Raw genomic sequence first — 26,529 nt, 5'->3', positions numbered from 1 at the left:
CGGCACTAGGCGCGCATAATTCCTCGGCTCATTGTTTCAGAGAGGAAGGGCCGAGTGCAACACCCGGTAACTGAGAAAGCATGTGCGGAGACTACGGGGCCCCCCACAGCACTCTGCCCTGACAGAATAGCTTAACCTTGAGCCGCATACGTCACTTTAACAAACAACATAAAAGAAAAGAGCGAAAAATGGAGACAATGCCACATAATTGTGAGGTAATGTAATGACATGATGGGAAATCCTGATTAGCTCAGCTTATTTGTCACACACGTCTTTGGGTTCATAAATCTGATTTCCGCTTCGTAACAATATTAGTGCATCTGGTGCACGTATTTGTGCAAGAACAGTATGTCCTTTCCTTTTTCCCTCCCCCCAATGTTCATTATTGCGCAGAACAGGCGCCTAGCTTTGTATTGACGAGTTTATGTGAGTTGGCCAGAAATAGCACTTCTGGCCATACAGTGTCTAAATACCATCAAAAGCATTCCACAGATTGCTGTGATAAATAAATGTCCACCGGGCCCCTCTTCTCACTATTTTTCATTTATGGCACAGTAAAGACTGTTAAGAGCACATCTGATTTTGAGCCTGGAAAAACTATTAAAAATGAACTTTTGTAAATCGTGAATCAGTTGTGTTGTGTTGGGTTCTGAGAGGGAAAGGTAGCAGGGAGAGGATTCTGCCCTAAAAAGGCAGCTTCGGATCTGCGCTGGCCCAAGGACAGCCACACGAGGGGGGTTTAGATTTTAAAGATAGCACAGTAGGATGAAATCATGCACGTGCTTGTGATTGGACTGCTTGACTGGCTAGCAGTGCCTGTCATACAGTTTGTAAGCATCATGGCTTTGAGTGTGGTGTTTGGATCCACCATGACAGAAGCTCTGAATGAGCGATGACTCTTACCACCAGAACACTCTTGGACTGCAGTAGTCAATGGAACACACACAGGAAGTGTGCGTCTGCATATTTTTCTCTCTACCTGAGATAAAATCTTTAAGAGACCACCAGTGTGACATTTTTAGACCAGCCTGTGCGTTGCCGGTAACGTCCACAGAGGGACTTTTCTACAATGCTATTGCTGGTGTTCCACTGTATGTGGTCTACAGTGTCTTTAAGAGACAAGCATTAAAGACTGTAGGGAGGAGAGGGGAGGAAAGGAAAAGAGGAGAGGAGAGGACGTAAGTAGAAAAGAAAGTAAAGCAGAGAGTAGAGGAAAAGAAGAAAACAAAAAGGGGAGAGAAGGAGGAGAAGTGAGTTGAGGAGAAAAAGGTGAAAAGGAGATGTGAGCTGAGCAGAAAAAATAAGAGAAGAGAAAGGAGGTGATATAAAGAGAAAAGAAGAACAAAGAGTAGAGTAAAGGAGAAAGGAGGTAAAAAGAGGACCTAAGAAAAAAGAGAGGTAAAGGGAGGAGAGGAGATAAAAAGAAAAGAGGAGAGCAGAGGTGAGTGGAGAGGAGAGAAAAGACATGAGGAGAAAAAAAGAAAGAAGGAAGGTGAAGATAGGAGAAAAGAAGAAGTGAAGAGAAGAGAGGAAAAAACAAGAGAGGAGAAAAGAAGAAAAGAGATTAAAATAGAGGAGGAAACACATGAAGGTAGGAGAAAAGAGAAGTGAGGAGTTGAGTTGAGCAGAGCATGAAGATGATGGTGTAATGAAGGCACAGTGTGAGGGCGCGATGGAAGAACTGCAGCGGCTGCTGCCTGAAAAACTCTTTTCTAGAGCCTTCCAAAGACGCCACTCATGTCCCCCTGCTGTCAGAGTTAAGGCTGAGCAGAGCTCTCATTGGCAGGAGCTTGGGCCTCTTTAGGTAAAGAGAGCCTACAACGTCAGGCTGTTTTTATTCCGCTGTCATGTTGAGGATTAAATCCCCATGTAGTGGCTGTTTGGCGCACTGTTGGGGGTCTGATTGTGATCTAGTTGTGTTGTTGCTTCTAGGTTCTCACTAATAGAGTAGATGAGGTTTGTCCTCTCTCTCTCTCTTTCTCTCTCTCTCTCTCTCTCTCACTCTTGCTCACACTCTCAGGTGTAACTCATAGTATAGACATGTGATTCTTCTCTTTTTTTCTCTGCTTATTGTTCTGTAGCCATGTCTTTGGGTATTATTAACAAAGTAATGTGGTAGAATCAACACTGAGCCTTTACTCAGGCAACTTTATCATCTGTCACTGAAATACATTGTTATATGGTATGTAAGCACCATGTAAGAACAGCATCACTCTTCTGGAATGCTTTGTTAAACCTTATCTGTAGCTGGTAAAGCACTTTAATTGTGTCTCACTCATATTCGTGCAGTGACAATATTGCTTCAGTTATTAACAGTTCTTGTCTAAATCGCTGTCTTCTTTTTCCCCCCTCTCTCCTTTTTTCTCATTACCAGCTGAAAGTGGTTTATGCACTGAAAAGACCTCAGGAAAATCCACGATGGCTGCCAAAAGGAAAGGTGGCCTAAAACTTAACGCTATCTGTGCCAAGCTGAGCCGGCAGGTGGTGTATGACGGCAGCTCCCAGAATGCTGAGGGGGACCCGAGCCTGGCGGACAACAGTGAGCGGGGCAGCTCCCACTACGAAGAGGGCGACCGGCCCGACAGCGACTACTCAGAGGGCCTGAGCCTGGGCCAGAGCCTGGAGGATGACCAGAAACGGCGCGAGGCCATCGAGAAGTGGGTGAATGGTGAATATGCCGATGACCCAGCGTCCATTGATGAGGACGAGCCAAGGGGGCCCAAAGCCAGCAGTGGAGACGAGGGCCCCCCAGAAGGCGTGTATATGGTCCAACCCAAAGGCTGCAGCGATGAAGAGGACAACGGGGATGAAGCCGAGACCATACCTGTCTCCCACGAGGACAGCTACCATGACGACAGGGACTCTGCAGACAGTCCACACAAGGAGACTACCTACCCACCCTCCAGTGAGACCCCCAACTGCCAAGCCTCTTTTTCTTCTCCAGGTATCATTCCTGCCTCTCTCTCTGTCTCTCTTACTAGCACAGTGGTTCTCAGCCCTGTCCCTGGATTACCTCAGCCCTGCATAATTTGCAGGTCCTGACTAATATATCATTTGGCTGATAAATGATATTAGGTTATATAAGGTGCATTTAGGTGTGATAGCGCTGCCGTTAAAAGACAAAGGTACTTATACACACCCACAGACACCCACAGAAACACATCTGGAGCACCTGAGGGTGTTTGAAAAAAAAAGATCTAGTAAGTTTTGCATACTGCAGCCTTTTGTGATATCAGTCCTGCAGAGGTCAATATCACAATAATGGCTAACAAACGATATTTCATGCAGCCCTAGTTTTGAGTTTTCCCCACTTTAACACACCTGATCCAACAAATCAGCCAATTAACAAGCTCTTTCTGTGTTGAAGTGGATGTTTTAGAGCAGAGAAAGCTCTAAAATGTCCAGCGCAGGGGCACTGATATAGCACAAAGAGCACATTAGCACTCAAATGTCTCTCTTCAGATGCCAGCCAGCCAAGCCAGTGCTGTTGGTTTAGTTTTACCTTACCTTTACCCTTTCGAGAAGTATAATCTCAAGGACAATTTGACAGTGTCAGGGGCCAGGGGAAAGGGAGCTGTAGCTGTATTCATATAGGCTTAAGTGATCCTGTCTGCTGGAAAGAGAAATCTAGAGTTACTACACGAGTAGTCAGTGACACCATTGGCCCTACAGTCAGATGGAACTGGGAAAACAGGAACTTGTGTGGTTTACTGAAAGAAGAAATGAATTTTTGGAATAGACTTACACAGAATATTATATGCATAGCAGCAAAGAGACCAAGAGTGTTGGCATGCCAGGGTATGTTTCGTATTACACCCTGGATTACATTTTGAGGCTTTGATTTTTCCCTAAGCTGACTAAACTTAGGTGCTACTGAACCCAGTGCCATTCTAGCAAGGCCTGTACAGCTCCAGATCTCTAGCTGTTTGGAGATTAATACACAGAATCCTTGTCAAATGGGCCACTTGCCAGATCTACTGGTTAAATGAGAGAAAAGGTCTTGATGCATATGTTCATTAACACTCTATTCACAAAAATACAGTACTTGTCTTCAAAGGCTAATCGCGATTGTGCTTTTTTTCCCTTTTGACCTCTGGGAAAATTAGCTGTATTATATTTCTCACTCGCTTTCTCCTCTCTGTATCTGAGACACTATCAGCCAGATTAGATGGCACACTTGTTGGCAGCTTCCCTGAAGTGGCAATAACAGTAGAAAACAGCAAAACCAAACATTTACTGCCTTAACGACTGGTTGAACTTTGAGACTGGTACAGTAGTGCTCAAAGCGCAGTACCACTCAAACTAAAGTAGATAACAACATGAGATAAGGCCATTTTGCACACAGTAAAAGTAACCGCCCGTTTTTTTTTTTTAGACAGCAGTTGAAATCTGGTTAGTCTGGTATATTTTTGCTTGCTCACCTCACGTTGCAAAAATAAAACATCTTTTCCTTTCATCTTTTTCCATCAGACCTGTTTGTCTGTTGCGTTTTTTTTTACATTTCTTTTTCCCCTCACTGTAGCAGCAGCAGCTGTGGCCTCTCTTACTGAAGGGCTTCTCAGCAAAAGCTGGCATTTTGTGGTTTTAATTAGTCACGTTGTATTTATTTAATGCTGGTGGAAAAAAGACGTGTGTAAATATGAGTTTGTTTTGCGAAACATTCTACACCTTTGCCTTTGGTGGGCTTTGCCGCTTTTGCATCTCGCAACAAAGACAAACTGTTTGAAGGCTAGCAACGAGCAGACTCCACTCTTTTCTTCTGTGTTGTTTTTTTCCCCTCCTCCCTCTTTGTTGATTGTAACTAGGGCATCTATATTGCCATGTTACTGCGCAGATCACAATTAAAATATTTTTTTCCCCCTTCCTTGCCGCTGTCTTTCAAAGGCTGATGCGGAGCGCACATAATTATGCATATAAACATAGTGGCTTAATTATCTCTCACAACATCAGTGACAATGTAATTAACAAACATTGCAAGATCAATGAGAGAAACTGCGACCTTCAAAACATTTAACTCCTCACTCGGAGGCACCGTGTGGATTCCCTATCAGCGCAAAAGCCCAGAATACTTCTCTCACAGCACTTCAATGCCTCACATTATTCGCACGCAGGCCACACAGCGGAGTCTGTTCGGTAAAAAGAAAGTATGAAAGCAATGAGAGAGACGGGCTTCGGATCAGATGAGCTCGACCATGACTGCGGTTTGCAATTAGACTCTTTAAAGGTTATGCATTCATTTCAATCTTCTGAGGGGCATTTTTTTAAAATCCTGTATTGTTTTTATAGCCCCCTTGTTTAATGTGCAGATATGCTGAAACAGTATACTATTTTCATTTATTTCTATTACATCTTTGATACATCAGCAACCATATTATTAAATGAAAACAGTTTCCTAATGTATTAAATTAGCTATTTTATTCATCTACAACATTGGGCAAAAGTAAGAGATTCATTTCATTTATGTAATGCTCAGTGAATATGACCATGAGGCACAAGTTATTCATTTTTCAGCATCTGGAAAACAAACATAATTAAAAAAGCATATTTTACAGAAAATTACAAAGAAGCCTCAAAAACTAGTATAATACTCAAAAAGTATAATATCATAACTATTTTCAGTATTTACTGTGTCCACCTTTTTTGCAGGGATATTTTTTCAGACCTACAAAGTTCAATCTTAGAAGTTTGCTTTGTTTTCTCACAATCCAAGTAATCCCAAGCACATTAAGTGATGCTGGTAAGTCCATTGTTCTATGAAAAAAGGGAATAAAGGCTCCCTGACAGTTATACATCCTTTCAGACCCATAACATTGAGATATATGGTTGTCTTCTAACAGTGGAAAGATGGACAGAAAAACACCTGTGGATTTTTCAAATCTGCAGCAGGTGGAAGTGGAAACTGATTTTCTCCTATCTCTAAAAAATGAAACCTATAGGCAGTGTTCATCTGATGATGACAAATTTGGTGATCTGCCAGGTCTTGCACAGTTGTTAACAGCCCCATTTTAAAATCTGAATCATTTATGAACTCCAGTTTTGGAAACTCCTGTTTTTATATGTATTTCCCCTATTTTATGCAAGTGAATTATCTTGTATTTAATCTTTTTAGAAATATCTCCTGAAAAAAGAGTGATGAGTACTTAATGGTCGTTTTGATTGGAAAGTAAAATATATGGATAAACTTTTTCTTTTTTTATTTCTAGGCAATTTAATTAATAGTACCAACCCATTTCCAGGCATAGCTATTAAACCCTTTGTCTGTATATCCTTTTAATCCATATATAGTCCTCTGCATGTGTGTCGTAATCATTTCTTTCACACAGGCTCCCCTCGTGACTTTGAGTGGCCATGTTTGGCCAGCTAAAGGGAGATATAGTGCCTATTCGTTATCACACTGCGTAGGAAAAATGTAGCCTAATTGCCTCAAACATAGACAAGGACTGTGTCACAGGCTGGAATGTGGCAGCGCAAAGTGGCGAGACTAAGGGTACTTCTTTTTATACCCTCTAGTGATGAGAGAAGGAGACAGAGAGAGAAACAGGGAGGGCGTGGAGCGTAGCCAGGCAAATCGCACCTTTCCCCAAAGCCACAGCTTCCAGGCCACATGCACATGGCATCATTAGGAGGGTATGTGATAAGGCTGGAGAAGAAAAGCTCATTTACATGCTGTTTTAAAAGGTTATCTGCTCTCAGGTCCTGGCATAATGTACGAAGTTTAAGTCCAATCATGCTACTGACATTGATAACGTGCCCAGCCCTTAAAAAGCCATGTACCAGCACTCTGGTACTTTTATGTCTTCTACTGTTACTTCAGCTACTACCATTACTATTGCAGATGCATATTCTAGTAGTACCACCTCTCTAGTAATATCACTACTACCACTACCATTAGCTTAATATATAAAAACATAGCTATTAAGCCTGCTAATACAGATTTTACTAAAGATGCAGCGAAATTTGCTAACAATAATGTTTGAGTAGGAGAATGCAAAAAGCATAGCTGTTAGGCCTGCTAATACAGATTTTACTAAAGATGCAGCTAATAATGCTAATTATAGATAGTGGTCAAGTAGCAAAACGCAAAAAAGCATAGCAGTTAGGAGCGCTGATACAAACTTTACTAAAGATGCAGCTAATAGCTAGCTAGCTAGCTAATAAGCTAATAATACATAACATCTAAGAAACAGAATGTAGAAAAGCATAGCTGTTGGGCATGCTAATCCAGATTTTACTAAAGATGCAGCTAACCAAGCCAATAATAGATAATGTTTGAGTAATAGAATGCGAAAAGCATAGCATTTAGGCCTGCTAATACAAATTTTACTGAAGATGTAGCTAATAATGCTAATAATAGATAACGTTTGAGTAGCAGAAGGGGATTTCTATAGGAAAATGATGGGACTTTCCCCACTGTTTGAGCGTATGGGTGGAATAAGCTCAGAGACATGAGTGGCTTTGATTGGTGTCCTTGGAAAGTGTTCAGGGATAGAGATTAAAGGCCCTGTCCTTACTTTAAAGCTGTGTAAAATCGCATGACCTGACATGACACCCTCTAAGCAGTCATGACCTATACGAAACACTGCAGTCTCTGGATTCCAGATTTATGAGTGAAACCCTGCTCTCTCAGAATCAAGTTCTCAAAGCTATGCAGCAAACACCCTTGCCAGTCATGAATGATAGTTACAGTGTTATCATTACTTTAGAATTAAATAATAAGAATTGTTTTTACAGTTTGTCTTCTGGCAGTCCAGAATAGCAAGCATAAAACAGCTCAATTTATCCGTATCCTGAAATTTTAGAAGAAACAAATGTGAGTACAACTCTTAATCACCAAAATAAACAGTATGTTCAAACAATCCAGATCACATGTGCAGATGAATTAGGGTCAGTTGTGTCCTTCAAATACTGAACCCAAAACACAGAAACAGGTATTTCCTCTAAAATGCCTCGTACATTTCTCTTTAATTTTTCATGATCTTTCGATCTGCCCGATCACCTTTCATTGTAATGTGCCACGGAGAGGAGCAATCCTGATGCTGTGATGGAAATTTGGGGATTATTTTACATGCTGAGAAGGAGATGTGAAATGCAGGGGGAGCGACCGATTTAGCAATAACACAGACATACGAGACCAAAGCTGAAATATTTTGGTATTAATTACCAAGGCCATGGCTCATGTTACCTCTGACTGTCTTACGTTTGCCCGGCGATGAAAAAAGCAATCAAATAAATGAAGAAAAGGTCTGGAGCAGGGCTGGCTGAGGGCCAGGAGAGAGTGGGAGAGTCCAGGACTCCCAGGAGTGCATCTGACACCGGGTTGAAGTTGTAATCTAGAGCGGAGTGCATGCATCAAGTTGGCTTTCCTGACAGACAAACTGACACAAGTTGTCATTTTTTCCAGTCATTTGCATGCACAAACACTGTAGTAGAGGCAAGGTTTATGAAGGCAAGTTTATGTATCTCCTTACAGTGTTTGTGAATCTCATGCACACATGCATATACTTTCTAAAACATCACCAACATGTTCTTAGTAGGAACTGGTTATGCAGCACTGCATTTTCCTGCTTTCAGACTGATGTATTTTCTTCCACCTCCTCTCCCTGACCCCTCTGCCCAACCTGGATGAAAGTTAATGGGCCAGAATTAATCTCTACATAATGCAATTAAACTATACATTTACTGCGTTTTGCTCTGTCCTTGGAGAGGACAGTATGTTTTAATGGACTTTTAAAAGAAAAAGTGAACTTTCAGTGCTTAAATAAGTGCAGAACTTTTAAGTGTCCACCAATGAAGCGTTTCCACTCTGTATGATAAACATATGGTGGATGAAACAACGTTATTATAGCAGAACATCGTATAATTTAATGTAATAGAATGGCATTAGGCTCATGACAGCAGATGTCATATAGCAGAGAGCAACTTCAGAGAAGGCCAAAGGATTTCTTTAAAAAGTAACTGCATGTGTCTAGATTTAATTTATATTTGTTTAATATTATCACTATACTTGTTGTAATTCTGTATGTAGTGTAGTAATACTCTTATTTCATTTCTTTTTTTTTCTTTGTTTGGAAACAATCAAAAGTTGTCCATTCAGAACCTTTTTGTCCTGCTGTGGTATCTAGTTAGATACAGCAAAGCAAGTTCTCTCATTGGTTGAGTTTAGAAGCTTAACTGAAGGCTTGACATGTCAGATTAACCCCTAACATAATTAGGAACGGACAGTGGAATCATGCAATCACATTTTGATTTACAATGTGTGGGGCCCATTTTGTGAGAAAACTTCAGGTCTGCTGGAACTCTTAGGTACATGAGTAGGTACATGTCTGTTCTGTTTCAAATATTAGAAATGAGCATTGTCACAAAGATTTTTTTCCCTTGCCTTTGAGTTTCCACATTTATGGCCTAGCACTAGCATTGGTCACGGTTCGCCTCTTTCACATACAGAATGTGGTATTTGTGCTATACAGAAGTAAAGTAGAATTAAGAGACATCATCCAAATTAACTATTTGCACTGTGTTGGTTGCGCTCTGTAGGTGAGGCCTCTGCTCTGCGTGACTATGCAGCCAGCACCATGAACGAGTTCCTCCACATGTTCGGTTATGATGACCAGCAGGTGCGTGATGAGCTGGCCAAGAAGATCAGCTTTGAGAAGCTGAAAGCCGCTACCTCAGACCCTTCGTCCTTGAGCAGCGAGGAGGCCACACGCCGGGCCCGTTTCTCCAAGTACGAGGAGTACATTCGCAAGCTGAAGGCTGGAGAGACCCTGCCCTGGCCCATCCACTCCAAGCCTGAAGAGCTCAACTCAAAGATGACCCAGGAAAAAAGCTCCACACTCATACAGCCCTCCTCTTGTCTCCCAGCAGCTGAGGGTCAGATGTTTTCTGCCGGAATGGAGCACAAGCAGGCCCAGCTCAGTGCCCCTGCTGGAAACTCCTCCCATAATCTGGCTTCCAGGGCCTCCAAATACGACTTCTTCATCCAGAAGCTGAAGATGGGCGAAAGCCTGCGGCAGCAGAACGGTAATGCCTACAAGAGGCCTTCCAAATACGACCTGGAGAACGTCAAGTACCTGCACCTCTTCAAACCAGGAGAGGGCAACCCCGACATGGGAGGGGCAATAGCTTTCAAGACGGGTAAAGTGGGCCGGCCATCTAAATACGACATCCATAACATCCAGAAGCTCATCCCTAGCAAGAGTGACCCTCCTATAATATCAGGCGTTCTCTCATCCACACCGGCCACCCCTGGCACTCCCATGATTCCTACTGCTGCTTCAGCTGGGGCTGTAGGACCCCCTTGCTTACCAGTGGACCAGGTAGGCCACCTGACATTCAGCCCTGAGTACATGAAGTCCAGCTTCTCCAAGACTGACTCCATCACTACTGGAACCGTCTCCTCAGTCAAGTAAGATTATAGTGCATTCCACATTTAAACATGAAACATGCTTTGAAATTATGCTCCTTTTCTAAAATTTAATCAGTCCACTATGGGTTATACTGTAGGAAGCAGGCTGGCACTGTATGTTAACGTGATTGTGGGAATTAATCAAGGACTTAATTTTCAGATGCCCACTAAACGTTTTACTCTTAAACCGGCTATACTCGATCACTGCAGGCACAGCGGCCCCCACCACAGGCCTGGCACTGATATATGGCCGGCTCTTTCCCTCACTGAATGAATTACCCATTAAGGCCTAGAAGTCTATGTTTAGATCCAGAGTGGGATACCTCGTAGTTAGATATATTATTACTAAAAACTGTGTCGCCGTGGGACGCAAATTAATACATTTTAGCATGTAGTCTGTTTTTTCACTGGTCGGTTTCTATGTAGAACATTTCATTTTTAATTCTCTCTTGTCCTCTGAGAGTGACAAACCAATACATATATTTGAGAAAGTACATGAAGTGTTTGCTCTCGGCCTGTGCATCGCTTACTTCCTCTTTTAGTGTAACAATTTGTGGTTTAATTAGTGTGTGAGAGTGACAAAACTCCTGAGAACTGATGGCTTTGCCTGCTCAGTGCTGTACAAGTTTATGGGGGCTGTGCTGTGTTGTAGCTGTCTCTGCTCAGTCTCTGCTTAGTCTGTACTTAAGGCTCATAACAGTGATAATCTCGACTTTTCTAAATCTTACCTAAAGTTAGCCACAGTAACCAAAAAGAAATGGGTTTGAACTTTCGATTTTAAAAACTGAAACCTGGCCTTTTTGTGAATAAGCACTTTGCAAAGTTGGATCACTTTGTAGGTTCTGACATTGTAGGTTTCCCCTGTTTTTCTCTGATTTTCTTACAGAGTGAATATTTTGTGCTGATATGTATGAAAACAAACAAACACACAACACACTGATCCACAGTTACTTTGCAATTGTCTGAATAATTTAATCATTGACATATAAACGAAGTCATTCAGCATGGTTTAATGTGAAATGGTGCACTTACCCTCTTGGATTTTTTCACAGTGGTGGTGATAGGAACCTGGGTCACAATATCTAATCTCTAATGCCATTTTATTTACTGTTCAAACCAACTAGAGAATTTGCAGGTGTCTGAGTTTTATATTCAGTGTTGATAATAATAACTTTGTTTTTTTCCAGTTAAGGGGGGATGTTTTGTCTTACAACACCTTGCATGTTCCCTTCCACCTCAAATTGTTTTACCAAAGCCTCATAAATCTCAAAACTATTGTAAAACATACGTTTCACACGTCTCATCAATCAGGCAGCATATTTATTTATGTAATAACTTTCTGTAAATGAGGCACAAAATGTTTCAGACGTCTAGTTCCTATCACCACCACTGTGAACAATTCTGACTCTGCAAATTTCTCTAGAATGGAGCATTTCAGACCAAGCCACTCTGATGACTTAGTTCATATCTTAACCACTTAATTACATAGAAATAGTGTAAAAAACACTGGAATTCCCCTTAACTGCACTGTTAACCCAAAGCCAACTGCTGCCTGGAGCTACTCTTGTTGGCTTTAGTGCCAATTTTGTGTGAAACACGCAGAACAGGAAAATCAGCAGCCACTGTTCAGCCACTGAAACAAAATGCCATAAGAGCTTTAGTCATCCTTCAAATCGCAACCAATCGAGGGAAAAAAAACACAAGCACGCACTCGCACACAAACACATATGGCCGTTGTCTGACTCTCCTCATCACTTCATCTTTCCATTTGTGCACTCTCCAAAAACGCACATGAATCATTTATGTATTCAGAAACATTTTTCCCTCTGCTTTCATTTTTGGAAGGCCATGCATCAACGTGGGCCTATACTCTCCCTGATGCATTCACCAAATCAAACTGCTGTTCCACCCTAGAAAATGTATATTGATAGCACAAACTTTGAAATGGCTTGTAAGTGAATATTGTGTCAGTTTGTTATTATTAACGACGCCGTGTGTTGTCATTAATTCTGTTGCTTTTCTGTGTGTCACGACAGGAATGGCCTTCCTCCGGAGAAACCTGTGACAGAGGACATCAACGTCTACCAGAAATATATCGCCAGGTACGCAGATATTCCCCCCTCCCCAAAAATTTAGTGTCACTTTTTCCTTTTCTAATCAAAGCTATTTTTTATGCCTTAATAAAGTTGGATGTATATTGGCAAAAATAAGTTTTGTGCCCAGGCTATAAATTACTTGTGAGCAAGCAGAGTTTATGAACTAAGGAAGATTAATTGAATTAAAGGAAAGCGAGTGAGTAATTTCTTTGGCAGTGCTGTATTCCCTGCCAGCGCCGCGCTCTATGTATACTGATGGCTAAGTCCGTGAAATCTTAAGCAAACATCGAGAAATGTTTGTAAATACATTTCACACATTAGCTGCTCTTCATGATTCCGACTCTGCCGTGTTCACATACACACACAGCTGTGCCCTCTTCAGCAGTGCTTCTATGAAAACTAGCTGCTCAGATAACATTTTTTTTTTCATTTTCAATATCTTCTCCACAAATGAAGACACTGAATCAACTAAATGACAGCCACTCACAAATCCAGACAAAGCATCGAGATAGATTCAGTGTACTGCCGTATCGGCCTCTGTGTTCATTTTGTCGCGACACTGGAAAGGTGATTATTATTATTTGTTTATTTATTCTGGTTTTTAGAGGGAGGGGAAAAAAACAGCGTTTCAAAAAGGCAAAGAGGCTGTGGCGTAAATGATTAGTCTCCCAAGCCGTAACATGAAGGCCACAAATCAAAGCCCCGGCGCTAACAGACACACACACACTTACTCGTGCGCGCACAAAAAAACCCTCCTTGGACTGATTACATTTTGCAAGAAGATTTAATTAAGGAATTTTTAATGAGGCTTCTGCTGGCACTGCCAAGAACTGTTTTGATATTTGCACTGCATAATGCATAAAATTTGTCTAAACATCTCGGCAGTTGATGCGCGGGGAGGCAGCAGATAAGCCCAGATACAGTTTCAATTTCCGTGCTGGGGAAAATAAGAAAGGGAAGAGAGGAGGAGAAAAAAGGAAAATGAGGACTCATAAAAAGGGCAAATGCGGCCTGGTACATCTTGGTGGGGGGGGGGTGCTGTTTGTGGTGCTGGGGGGCTGGGAGGAGGATCATCACTGCCTTCCACGCTAATGAGAGCACACTCATGCTAAAAAGCAGCTTTGTAAACTTGTCTACACCCACCTTCCCCCCTTGCAAAAGGGGAAAAAGTTCTTTATCTCCGCGCTCTGCCACAGTTTGATGTTTAAAGAGCTTCCCTAGTAGTGTTTAGTCGCAGTTTTGCCTCTTAAATGCTTTCATGCACCCACCATTGCTCTGCACTTTGATCAGCATGTCTCTATTGTAACGGGAGACGTGCGGCAATCTCTGTATTGTGGCGATATTAATATTTAATCTGCTGCTGAATAGCAGCGGCCCATTAGCCCCCTGACGCGGCAAGTGGGAATTGTCCAGAGGCAAAGTGATACAGCTGGGTGATGAGCAGGGGGGGTGGGCTGCTCTCCCAAGGGGGGGCCCAATGTACACAGGGCCGAGCGGAGCGGAGAGTGTGTGAGCGTGTCATGCTTGAGAGTGGTTAGAAATGGTTTGGTTTTTTGGGAGTGTGTCTGTAAAATATAAAATGGCAAACTACTACCTGTGGTAATGCGGTCACAGCTTCAGGTGCTTTTGACTGCTTTAAAAAAATTGAAAAAAAAACAATAGTAAAGTTATATTAAGTTGCAATCTGACAAAAACTCTTCAAAAAGGTAACTGTACAGGAGAAGGATGAAACATTCTTGACTTTTTAATATAATTTAATGTAAAAATATTATTATTATTGTTAAAAATTATTAAAAATGTAACATTGTTAAATTATTGTTATATTATTGTTATATTATAGTTTAAAAAATTATTATTAAGTAACATTGACCCATTTCTATTGATCTTAATTGTCATAAAAGTTTCACATATTATATTAAGGGCAGTTAATATTTTCAATTTATGTGTAAAAATCAAAGTGCGAAAATGAGAACACAACGTTACTCTATACTCCCATACTCTACTTTTTTCTTGCATTTATTATTTTTTTCTTTCATGTCCACTTTTAATGTTTATGTGGTTTTATGTAATTAATGATTACATGACCATTTTTATCCCTTTGAATTATACATGCTGTATTTGATATTGTGCCTGTGTGTGGTTCTGATTGCCTGCCTTGTATTTTGCATAATTCAAAAAGAAGTCTGCGCTGAAACACTTCTTATAACTTCAGTGTGTATGGGTGGGGCTAAACTGATGTAGGCTGAATAGGCAGATATATGTAAATGTGTTGTTTTTTGTGTTGTCACAAAAGCAGTGAATTCATAGTATTCAATTGCATCACTAAGAAGACCACGTTGCCATGTTGGTAGGCAAGCTGTAACTGACTGAGCTCTGATAGAGCTCATATCATCACCATTACTACTACAACCCTGCAAGTGGCTGAAGACCAAAAGCAAAATAGCAAAATAGATCAGAATGACTGTGAAAAACATGACAAGATGTGTGGCTGCTTTAGATGAATACATCAGCTTTGCTCTAGAAATGCATCAACAAATACCTTTAACTTTTCTTTTGTCTCTCTGGCTTCTCTATTGCTGCGTCCCAAACCACACACTTCTGTACTTTACCTACTACACTAATGAGTGCACTTCTAATGGTATATGCACTATTTTGCACACTATTTAGTGTGCTAGTATGTGGTTTGGGACGGGACACTAGTAAGGCACCGGAAATCTAAGCCATTTAAGTTTTAGCATTCATTTATCAGTACAGCAACAAATCAAATAAAATCAACGTAATACACTCAAATATGTCAGTTAATACGTTCTAAAAATGAGATTTAGAAAATGATAGAAAATGTCTTTACTGCCTTTGCTTGATCGGTTATGGCTTTGTTATCTCATTACAAACCGCCACTGCACTGCGGAGCCAACTCGATGTTGCCTACCAAAATGGTAGCAGCGCGGTTGTGACGTCATCGGAATACTATCAATTCAAAACAAGTTTTGTTACCGTATATGGACTGTTTAAAGTGGGGATTGAATGGTAAATTTGGAAACTGGTATAGTGTATACTCGATTATTTCAATGAAGCAAAGAACTTTGTTTTTCCATGATAGGGGCCCTTTAAGAAGCAGCCAAAAGCACCTGAAGCCCTCACCACCCCACGAGTCCTTCGCACTACCGCCGACTGCTAAAAGGTAGTGGATTTGCCATTCAGTTAGCTTAATGAACTCAGCAGTGTGATCTGTAAAAGCAGCCTTGGGATAATCCAGGGCTCCGAGGGGTGCGCGAGGAAAAAATTCTATTACTTAGCCTTTTTCTCTCTACTTCAGCAGATGGTGCTCTTGGCAGCGGCAGTGCAAATGTTTATTTGTGTGTTTTGAGCTGTAATTGGAGGTTTTTAACAGTCATCATCGTCAGGGTTATAATCAGCCTGTAAACACTCAGGAAATGGGCCTCTTTAAAGCAGTGCCAATCTGCGGCAGGCTGGGCCAGTCAGACACCGAGAGTGAAGAGGGGGGAAATAACACACAGGCACACTCAAACCTTTCTATTAGGCCTAACCTTTCCCTGATTAAAGCACAGCCTGTTAACCTGGAGTGCCGAGCGCTGATTTGGCAGGGTTTAAAGCATGGGCAAATGAGTGAATTACGTCTGGGGTTACAGTTTAATAAGAGTCTACCTACTGCTTCTGAAGCCAATGGAACTAATTTGGTGGAGATTGCTGTGACTGAAGTGTGAATTGTAATCACATGGTTGTGGAAGCGTGGGCAGGTATGAGATCGCGTTTTTCTCTACGTGTTTGTAGTCGCCCATAATGGCTCTGTGCTCCGTGAAGATGATTCTGTCACTGTGAGGGTGTTTATCAGTCGAGGATAAAAGGCTAAATTGCCCTTTAAAGCTCGGCCCTGTGCACATAGAGGTCACATTTCACTTCCTCGCAAGAAAGTGGCTGAAAATTACTCGTTCAGAAGATTTGGTAAAGGTTATGTTTTTAATTGCACATACAAGCTTTGTTATTTTTCCTAAAGCTGCAGTAAACATTTAGTAGCCATACAGATGTTGATATCTTTGTCTGCTTTACTATAGAAGCATAATGATTTTGCGGTGATTGTGTTTGCTCGCAGGTTTTCCGGCAGCCAGCACTGTGGACATGTTCATTGTGCCTATCAGTACAGGGAGCATTATCACTGCATGGACCCTGAATGCAACTACCAGGTGAGTCTACCTGTCCCAGCAGACAAACAGTTAAAATCATCGGTATAACCAATTGAAACGGTCAGAACCTGTTGATGCTGTATTTACACAGCCTGCCAAACTTTATTTCATGTTTTTCTTGCTGGTTAGTAATAACATATAAACATATACCATATAAAGTAGAAAAGCTAGAAACTAGTCATTTTTCTTTACAAAAACCCCACACATTTTATCTCCTCGTTGTGATGTCAGCACTCATCAGCACTCAAACCTTCAAATGGCTAGGACCCACTGGCAAACTTTTATTACATCTAATAATAACTCTGCCATTTTGCATCCATGTAGTAACTGAATAATAAGCATTAGGATGTAATACGCTTGGGATTTTTAGGGGTTAAACCACCCTCGGGCCAAAAAAGTTTCAGTTCTGAGAAGGCGATTTTGTAAGATTTCATACAAATAAAGTTGTAAAAAAAGCTACAACCATTAAACTCGCCCTACTCCATCACCTTAACAAAACATCCTAACATGGCTAACGATTAATAAGGAGTATCATAATGCTAATTGATGGCCATTTGCCTTTATTCATTATTAACAACATTAGTGCTTTTTACCAAACAATTTTTTTTTTTACAAACTTGTGGCTTGAATAAATGTGCCGTTGTGAAATATACTTTCAGACTCTAGCTCCGTACCCTCCTTGCTGCCCCGACAGCATGATAAATGAGATAATGCGTCCCGAATAATGTCGTAGTCTACCAGCCATGGTTGAGCGCCTCTAAACAGCCGTCCCTCATGGCTTAAAATGCCGACGGAGAAAACAAGCAAAGTCGTTTCTGGACACTCGGCTGATGGGAGGACGAGTCCATAACTCAGGAACTCTTTGCTGGAGTAGGAAGTGTCACAGCACTTTTTTCCTTGCTTACCTACTACCTGCTGAAGAGTGGACAATAAAACTGTGGGTGGAGGTGATTTGAATGTGCTTTTGCTTCATGCCAGGGTAGACCCAAGCGTAATCCTGATGGGTTAAAGCCTAGCATACTATATGCACTGAATAACAGTTCATTTAAGCACATTTTTCTGTTTTTTTATGGTAACTACTTCGGAAAGATGGTTCCTGTAGGACTTTTTTTCTTGAGGGCATCTGCTATTACTCTAGGGCCACTGCTAATCCCCTTTCACATTATTAATCTGATCCATGTCCCGAGAGTTGTCATGTACCGCGCAGCAAAATCAGCATTAAGCAGATCAGAACGCTCCTGTGCTTGGAGCCTCCCGTGCATATGGTGGAAAAGAGCAGGCAAATACGGGCAGATTTGTTGAAGACGTCAAAAATCCTTATGCAACCAAAAGCTGCTCGGCGCTCCTCCACTCTATGAAGATCTCTCTGGTTTTAATCTCCCTCTTCACTTTTAATCAACTGATTACATTTTTCAGTGCAAACACGATGAAATCTTGTAAGTAGACAAGACAGCTGTTGCATGAAACACATGCTTATTCAGCTTAGTGGCTCGCTTCAGGCTTTGCGGAGAACAATTCCTCAGACTACCTTTCTTTTTTTGCAGAGAATTGCATTTGTAAAGCACTCATTATTAGGACGATTTGATCAGGCTATCCTCCAAGCCTCTTATTGACTCAGTGACTGTGGCAATGACACACAAGCTAAAATCCCAGATGCTTGTGTAGATGTTCCTAGGCTTGTAGAAAGGTGAGGCTCAGATGAGCAGGCTTTTGCAAGTGATAACTCATGAAATGTTACATGACACAGTGGTGGAATATTATCCCGCTGCTGCCAGCCTCCGCCAGGACACCGGCCCTGCCTCTCCTTTCATGGCCTTGTGCTCATCCCGCACAGTAGTGGGAATCCTAAAATAAATGTAGCAGGTCCTCACAATCCCTTATGACCAGTCCAACTGAATCTGCAATCTCTGCTTCACTCTTGTTTACCACCCTCCTCATCAGGGTCACGCCTGAATGCCAGCTTATCGCATTACTTGACGTCTCAAGTACCTGCCATCCTCAAACGTTCACCATTGTCTTTTTGTCATATACCAGGCAATGGAAGCTTTTTTTGAACCACTGAAATATGAAAGAGGATACGACACAACGTCTACTCAACTGAGATGTGTATATTTCTGTTAGCAGATTTATTTCTTCCCTGTATGTAAGATAAGCTTGACATATACTCAATTAGCTTTTGCGTTTTATATGTTTCTGTCTTTTTTTTGTCTCCTGTTGCACATTTGTGTAGAAAAATATGGATTTATGTTAGAACGGGCTCATTGATTTCGGCTTCTCTTGTTACAGTTCCTGTAACATCAGCTTAAGCCCAATTACTGCAGATTTGGTTGCGCGCTTCTCTCTGGAGTCAGCTTTTTCCCCCCACATCCTTTTGTTTTTCCCTCTCACCGCTGCGCTGTGTAGGAGGTTTTTCATTTTGAGGAGGGAATTTTAGCATATTTCCTTTTTATTACAGCCTAAACCCTGCACGAAAATCACGCTTTAATACTTTAATTAAAAATGGAATCATATCTCAGCTGGGGAATTAAAAAGGGAAACATTTTTGGTTGGCTTGTTTGTTTGTTTGTTGTCTCTTTTTCCCTGTGCACGTTTGAGAAACCATCTGCATGGAACATAATTTTTCAGAAGCTGAGAACATCACAACTGTGATCTTGCATGTCAAGTGATCCGTCTTAATTAAAAACCAGAAAAAGTAATAAAGATGCGGGTCTAGGAACTCAGATGGAAATATGCAGGCAGGCTGTGAGTGTTCTTGCGCTCAATGTGTTAGGAAGTGCTGGGGAGAGTGCTTGTCAGGTCTTTAGTTGTGCTAAGAGTGTGAGGGGAATAAAGAGAAAAAGAGATTTTTTTTTGTTTGTAATTTAGCATCTGTTTCTGTTATTTAATGCCTATTATTATAGTTTGTTTACTGGCTAATTATTTTTGTTGACCTGTGCATTGTTACTTTTATTGTATCACATGACCCTTTTGAGAAAGGTGCTATACAAATGAAACCTATTATTATCCTTATTAACGTGAGTTCACATGCTAGCTATCCCAGCCTGGGATCTCCTGCACTGGGCACATACCTCATCCCCCTCAGTTGGCTGCCAGTTGGCTCTCATGCTGTGCAGCTGTTGCCTGATTGATAAAATAACATGTTGCTAGTTTCCTACAGTACAGTACACCCCCGCACCCTCTCCATATACATACACCACCACCACCACCACCATCACCGCTCCTCAGTAACCTGTTGCTCTGTGTTGCTGTTGACAGAGATTTACGAGTAAACAGGATGTTATAAGGCACTACAACATGCACAAGAAGAGGGACAACTCCCTGCAGCACGGCTTCATGCGCTTCAGTCCACTGGATGACTGCAGCGTCTACTACCACGGCTGCCACCTTAATGGCAAGAGCACCCACTACCACTGCATGCAGGTAAACATCAGCATTACTGTACACAAGCACATTAACTCACATTCACCTGCAGCAGGTAAGTTGAACATTGCAGGTGCTTTCAAACACGAAGGCAGTGTCCGTGGAAATCGAGCGCATGCTACACATGCAGCAGATGGAGATTAGGTTGAAAAGTGACTGAGTGTTCCTCCTGCAGCTGTACTATGACAGGCTTTGACCTAATTTTATCCACTTATTTCAGAAAAGTGACAAACTAAATATCAAAACACAGTAGACTTCTGTTGTTGTCAGTAACATATTTTTAGAGTTTTACTCTACAGTGACTATTTGTGCATGAATTTGTGGGTCCAGGTCACTAATGACACAAGGCATGTATGAATGAAGCATTTAATGCTGATTTGGTCCACAATTCTTGAAAAAAAAAAGCAAGGAAACAATGTGTAGTGTCCATTTCAAACAGGGTAAAAGATCCCACCACTGAATGGCAGGATTTCATGTCTACTCAATGACACACTATAGCCGCTATATCAGATGGCATGGAGAGCCGGTCATGGAATATAGTCGCACACAACAGGCCTCAAGAATAAAGCCTTGCTCCCCATGCCAACTATAGGGAGAGGGAGAGAGAGGCAAATCGAGATGCTCTTCAAGATCCTGTGGCTTACCTAGGTCTATAAAAGGAAGTTACAGGACTTTGACTTTTTCCATTAGGCCCGAATTACCATTTAAGAGCAGTTTTCATTCGTTTGACAAAAGGTGTCATAAAGTAAATAAAAGACAAATTAAAAGGAGGAACAAGACACAGCGCTGCGCTCCCCTCGCACTCTCTCACTCCTTAATTGGCATGGATAAAATTCGGTTAGTTGTTTATATAAACTCGACATTTTTCATCTTTTAGTACCAAGCGGAGAGTTGAAGATTATATCCCACCGGATTTGTTTAATTTTTTACATCTGCTTATTTTCAAGGTGTCATCGGCCTGAGTGCTTTCTCACTGTGGGGAGCAGCGTCCAGGGGCAGATGGCTTAAGATATATTCTTTTTAAACCCCCCTAACGGCGTAATTGTTATTAGACATTTCAGCTCTTGTTTTAACAGCTCTGAGAACCAGCAGATGTTGGCACCCGTTCTCCTGATTTACAGGGAAAAAAAACAGAGTGGCATTTTTTTCATTGTTTGACTCAATATGGTGAAGTTGCCCTGTTTGCACGGCTGAAAAGTGCCAGGGATGATATACAATTGCTGGTTTTAATTCAAACATTAGTCTGTGTTTCCCTGCTGCCCGGAGGGCTCCTGAGTGCTGCTGTTGAGTAACAGAACGGTTCAGACTAAAGAAAGTGACAGACCCTGTGCCTAGCCCCCCCCTCGCCCCAACTCTTACATTTGTTCTGCAAGTTAAAGCAAGGCAGAGACAGTGGTCTTCTTCTACTACAGAGCTGTATGTGTGGAAAGCCTTAAATGGAATAAGGTTCTAACCACACGCCAGCCCACTATGTTGCAGTTGCATTGCCTTAGTTATTAAGGTCGGTCTTACACAATGCAGGTTTAGTGCTGTTTTTGTTGTTTGCACTACAGTTGTCCCTAAAAGACCCAGTTGCATCTGCTTGCACTGAGCAGACATGGGTTTTTTGTCTAGTTATGTGCAGTCACCAATCAAAAGCATAGGTGCAGTCACATGGCCAAGATGAGATGATCTTGTTGAACCTTGTACCACTGCCCTGTAACTGTCCTACTTCTGACATCATTTAGCTGAATCATTGATAGATGTCATTTATAACTTCGGAAAAGTATATATACATGACTCCAGCTTAATCTTATTGGGAGGAATCTCAATATATTTGTGTCAACAGTCTTGATAATATTTGTATATTAATCACACTGTGTAATTGAAGTTGCATCAGAATGATGCCCATGCAACCTGGAACAGCACTACCTGTTCATTAAAAATCGCACTGTCACCTTGTTTGCCTTCTCACTTAGGTGTGAAAGCTTGGTTTTCATATTTCATGAGTTGTTCCCCTTTTCAACAAACCTCATCTTGAAAAATGTTTCAAGTACATTTTTTTAGGTCAGAAGTTTCTGAGCTCCCCACATCGAGTTCATCGCCAAGTATCTTTTTTTTTGCTCTTGTATCAGAGGTGTTGTTTCCAGTGCCCCTGCAGAGTAGAGAAATCCAACCACCAACATACACTTCGCAGAGTACTCATTTTCCTCTTCTGCAGCCTTCTGAAACCCACAATGTTTACTGCACTTTGTCGTCCGCCTCTGCTCCACTTCTAGTGAAAGTACCTTTTTTTCTCTCCCATTTCCATCAGGTGGGCTGCAACAAGGTGTACACCAGCACGTCTGATGTCATGACTCATGAAAACTTCCACAAGAAGAATGCGCAGCTGATGAACGATGGCTTCCAGAGGTTCCGCGCCACCGAAGACTGCGGCACTGTGAGCTGTCAGTTCTACGGGCAGAAGACCACCCACTTCCACTGCAGGTGAGGACAACTACATTGCTGTGTCCTCAGTCCCCTAGTCAGTGCTAGTCGGTAGATATCTGGAAAGTATCCATTAGGGCTGCGCAATAAATACAGAATGCTAGTATTACAATTGTATTGTTACATATTAGGATTGTGATATACTTTGAAATAATAAAAATGCATTGGTGAATAAATGATGTGACATAGTTAAAGACTGGCTTGCATGACCAAAATAACTGATTGGTCAAGATGCTCACAGCATGCAGAAAACACATTTTCTATAGTGCTAGGGCTTATATGCATGTTGCAGCTTCCTAAGATATCAGTATGGCCGTGGCCAAATTTGCCATTATATTAATAGTAACAAACCATATTTTGTGCAGCCTTACCTATCCATATAAAAGAACAGTAAATAAACCAGCGTTTGTTTCCTATGCACTTTTCTTAGACGCCCCGGCTGCACCTTCACCTTCAAGAACAAGTGCGACATTGAGAAGCACAAGAGCTATCACATTAAGGATGACGCATACGCCAAGGATGGTTTCAAGAAGTTCTACAAGTATGAAGAATGCAAGTACGAGGGCTGCGTCTACAGTAAGGCCACCAACCACTTCCATTGCATCCGCCAGGGTTGCGGCTTCACCTTCACCTCCACCAGCCAGATGACCTCGCACAAGCGCAAGCACGAGCGGCGCCACATCCGCTCGTCCGGAGTGTTGGGCCTCACCTCCTCCTTCTTGCTGCCCAAGGAGGAGCAGGAGGAGTCCAGTAACGACGACCTGGTGGACTTCTCGGCAATCAGCAGCAAGAACTCCAGCCTGAGCGCCTCGCCCACCACCCAGCAGCAGCCCTCTTCCACCATGCCACACCTGATGGCCACGCCCACCACCGCAGTGGCCTCCAGCAGCCATAGCGTGAAACCCACCACAGCCCTGCCCCCGGCCAGCCGTATGTCCACCCTGCTGTCCCAGGCCTTGCCCAGCAACATGCCAGTGGCCCTGGCCATGGCCAGCAGCGCCCTGGGTGGGGCTTCCAACCCTTTCTTCCCGCTCCTGCCCAGGCTGCCCTTGCAGCTACCTCCCACTGCTGCCAGCATGATCTCTGCAGCCAGCTCTGGAGTGCACTCCACACCCCGGGACTCCCAGGCCCCAAGCTCCAGCTCAGCAGGGGAGCTGCCTCCTGCTTCCACACCCAGCTCCTATGCTGCTTCCTCCATCATGGAGAAGATCTCTGCCAGTAAGGGCCTGATATCCCCCATGATGGCCAGGCTGGCTGCTGCCGCCCTCAACCCTGCCAGCAATCCGGAGACAGGTTAGTGCACTGCAGCACACTTGTGCATCCCACAGGTCACTACCGAATGAGCTAGCATATCATTCTTCTCTACAGCTCAACTCGATTAAATTTAACTTCATTGCGATTATACAAAAAACAGCATGAGGAAGAGCTTTCTCACAGTTCTCAACGGTGCAGCTCACCTAATAAAAAACAGCAATACGCAAGTGCAGGTAGACAGTGTAGACATATGCTAAAGTGCAAGACATTGACAGACAGTTACAGCAGTATACATAGTCCAGTATTGAACAGACTAAGACAGTAATATTTGACAGTCATACAGAGGATTATCCCAACTATAGAATCGTATGAATACCAGTTTTACACCGTTCTATGGTTACTGTATTTAGAACAATATGAGGATCTTCTCATTAGGGGTGCACAATGTGACAAAAATATAACATAACATTACTTTTTCACAATACAGGATATTTACATCATAATACTTAATTTTTGTGAGGTTTGAAACAGAGAAAAAGCACCAGTAGTGCCATATTATAGAATGCTTTGAAAAACTTTGAGTTCAGCGATTTTGATTCAACGTTTTACATATTGCACTACACTAAATCGTATTAAACAGGACTTATTATGCACCTAGTCTGCATAAATGTAATGGTACAACAGAAACTAAAAAAGGGATCTTGTCTGTGTTCCACATAGGAAGTATTTGACATAGCCTTTCTAATCATTTTTGTTAGAAAGCATAAAAAAAGGCTTGGAAGCCGTGAAAAGGAAGGGCAAGCTAGCTTGTCCCATCTTTTTGCTACCACCATCACTTCCTCTCTTGCTCTCTCTCTCTCTCTCTCTCTTTCTCTTTCTGTCTGTCTGACATTAAAAGGGCACTCATGGGCCATCGGCTCATTTGGTCCACAGACAGTACACAAATCTCTGATTTCAGGATTAGGGCAAATATTGAGGGGCTGGTTTGCTGCCCTAGACCCTTTATTGCAGTGATCATTGCCTTGATACCCACAATCCATTAGCAGATAAGTGCTGTAGTGGTAGTGAGCGGCCCCTGTAAAGCCGCCTCTAATAGCATTCTCAGGAGGTTCCCAGAGTCTGTGTTCTACATGCTTCCTCATCATCAGCCTCTTATCTGAGCATGCACTCGTTCCGACCAAATGGAGCCTGAATAAAATTAAGTTGAGAAATTGAAGGTATAAAGCAGTTTTTTATGCAGACTGATATGATAACTGAAATTGTTGAAGCAGAAATGACTCAGCACTCCAGAGAGGTGTGTGTATGTGTGTGTGATTGTTGGTCTGCTCCATTTGTATGTGTGTTTTAGGTGTATTATAGAGCTGGTATGCTTTTAGTGAACCTGAAGATGATTCTAAAAGGACTGAGAAAGCTGTGTAGCATTGAGAATGAAGTTAAACATACATTTACCATGTATGCAGCAGTTTTACAGTGATTACTTCGGCAAGGGGGTCTGGCATAGAGCTGCCGCTGCCACTATTTTTAAACAGCTGACTCGAACACATTGGTTAGGCTACCACTTGTACTTCCAGAAGGCCTAGACCATGGGTCAGCAATATATAGCTCTTGTACTGCCCTGTTGCGTCTCCATGGCAGAGTTAGATTTTTAGGTAAAAATCTAAAAATCAAAAACCTTTGCAGTAAAATGAAGCGCTGCTGATCATTCTAACAGTTTTAATAATAAATGGTCTTAAACACTGGAGTTAATGTATATCTGCTAATTCACCACCTTTTAACCCTGATGGTTGGCGTGCAGACTGCTGGTCACCATGGCAACGCAGACAACAATCTCGTCTAGCTAGTAGCTAGTAGGGCAAAGAGAATGATTAAAGATGAACATCGATGATTTGAACCGAATTGACTTATTTGCATTTATAATCACTCCAGCTGGTTTCCTGATACATTCAATCTGCAATCAGAAGCTGTCACACACTGAAAAGTGGCAAAGATGAAGTCATCTTCTTGTTTGAATTTTCCCCGTTCCACCTTAAATGTTGCAGCAGTTACAGCCTCAGGTGCCATTTAAAGTGGAACGGGAAAATTTGAACAAGAAGCTGGTGAAGAGAAGCTCACATCAGAGAGATATTTTACAAGAAACTGTACTACTTTTGCAGAAACATTTCCTGCTGGAGATGTGAGAAAAGCGGCTATAACTGAGCTAAAGCTTAAAGCAAAGCAAAGTAAGTCTGCGATTTTGTTATGTTTTTAGCCTAACATTATACTAGTACATCAGCACATACTGAGACATATTTACAGCCAAGATGGTAAAATGGACATGTTGGGGTTAAAAGGTAGATTTTTGTTGTAAGGACAAAACGGCTATTCTTAGCATTTGGGTTGCCGGCTTTCTGTTTCACAAAATTGGTCCCACCAGTTCAGCTTTGAATTCAGCTCCTGAAGTCCTAACCAATGTGAAAGCTCACCTGGCTGTATCTACCTACATACACCAGATAAAAAAATCTGTTGGGCATTTCAGGAATTCATTTTCTATTTTCATTCATTCATTTTTCCTTCATTCATTTTTTATTTCACAGACAGCATCAGGCCTTCTCTGAGGGCCTAAAAGACCTGCCCTGGTTTAATATATTTCTGCTGTCAGAAGAAAACCTCCTATCTCCGTTTTTGTCATTTTTCAGTTTTTGACATA

At 42.0% G+C, this 26,529-nt stretch overlaps 1 protein-coding gene across 11 annotated transcripts in view; it reads left to right on the top strand.

The window, feature by feature from the left end:
* The window catches only part of casz1 (castor zinc finger 1), a 230,770-nt gene that overhangs the window by 186,409 nt on the left and 17,832 nt on the right, over positions 1–26,529 (top strand). For 8 of the 11 annotated variants that reach the window (XM_036591368.1, XM_036591373.1, XM_036591369.1 and 5 more), the window contains 8 exons: positions 2,375–2,944; positions 9,535–10,405; positions 12,442–12,507; positions 15,602–15,682; positions 16,613–16,703; positions 19,959–20,123; positions 22,417–22,589; positions 23,020–23,882. In XM_036591368.1, coding sequence (XP_036447261.1) covers positions 2,375–2,944; positions 9,535–10,405; positions 12,442–12,507; positions 15,602–15,682; positions 16,613–16,703; positions 19,959–20,123; positions 22,417–22,589; positions 23,020–23,882 — 2,880 coding nt within the window. The remainder of the gene's footprint in view (positions 1–2,374; positions 2,945–9,534; positions 10,406–12,441; positions 12,508–15,601; positions 15,683–16,612; positions 16,704–19,958; positions 20,124–22,416; positions 22,590–23,019; positions 23,883–26,529) is intronic. The other 3 variants (XM_036591371.1, XM_036591374.1, XM_036591376.1) reach the window with 1 other exon arrangement.

The sequence above is a fragment of the Colossoma macropomum genome, unplaced genomic scaffold (assembly GCF_904425465.1).
Source record: "Colossoma macropomum unplaced genomic scaffold, Colossoma_macropomum, whole genome shotgun sequence".
NCBI classification, from domain to species: Eukaryota; Metazoa; Chordata; class Actinopteri; order Characiformes; family Serrasalmidae; genus Colossoma; species Colossoma macropomum.
Note: the sequence above shows the minus strand (reverse complement) of the source record. Positions and strands in the feature narration are given on the sequence as shown.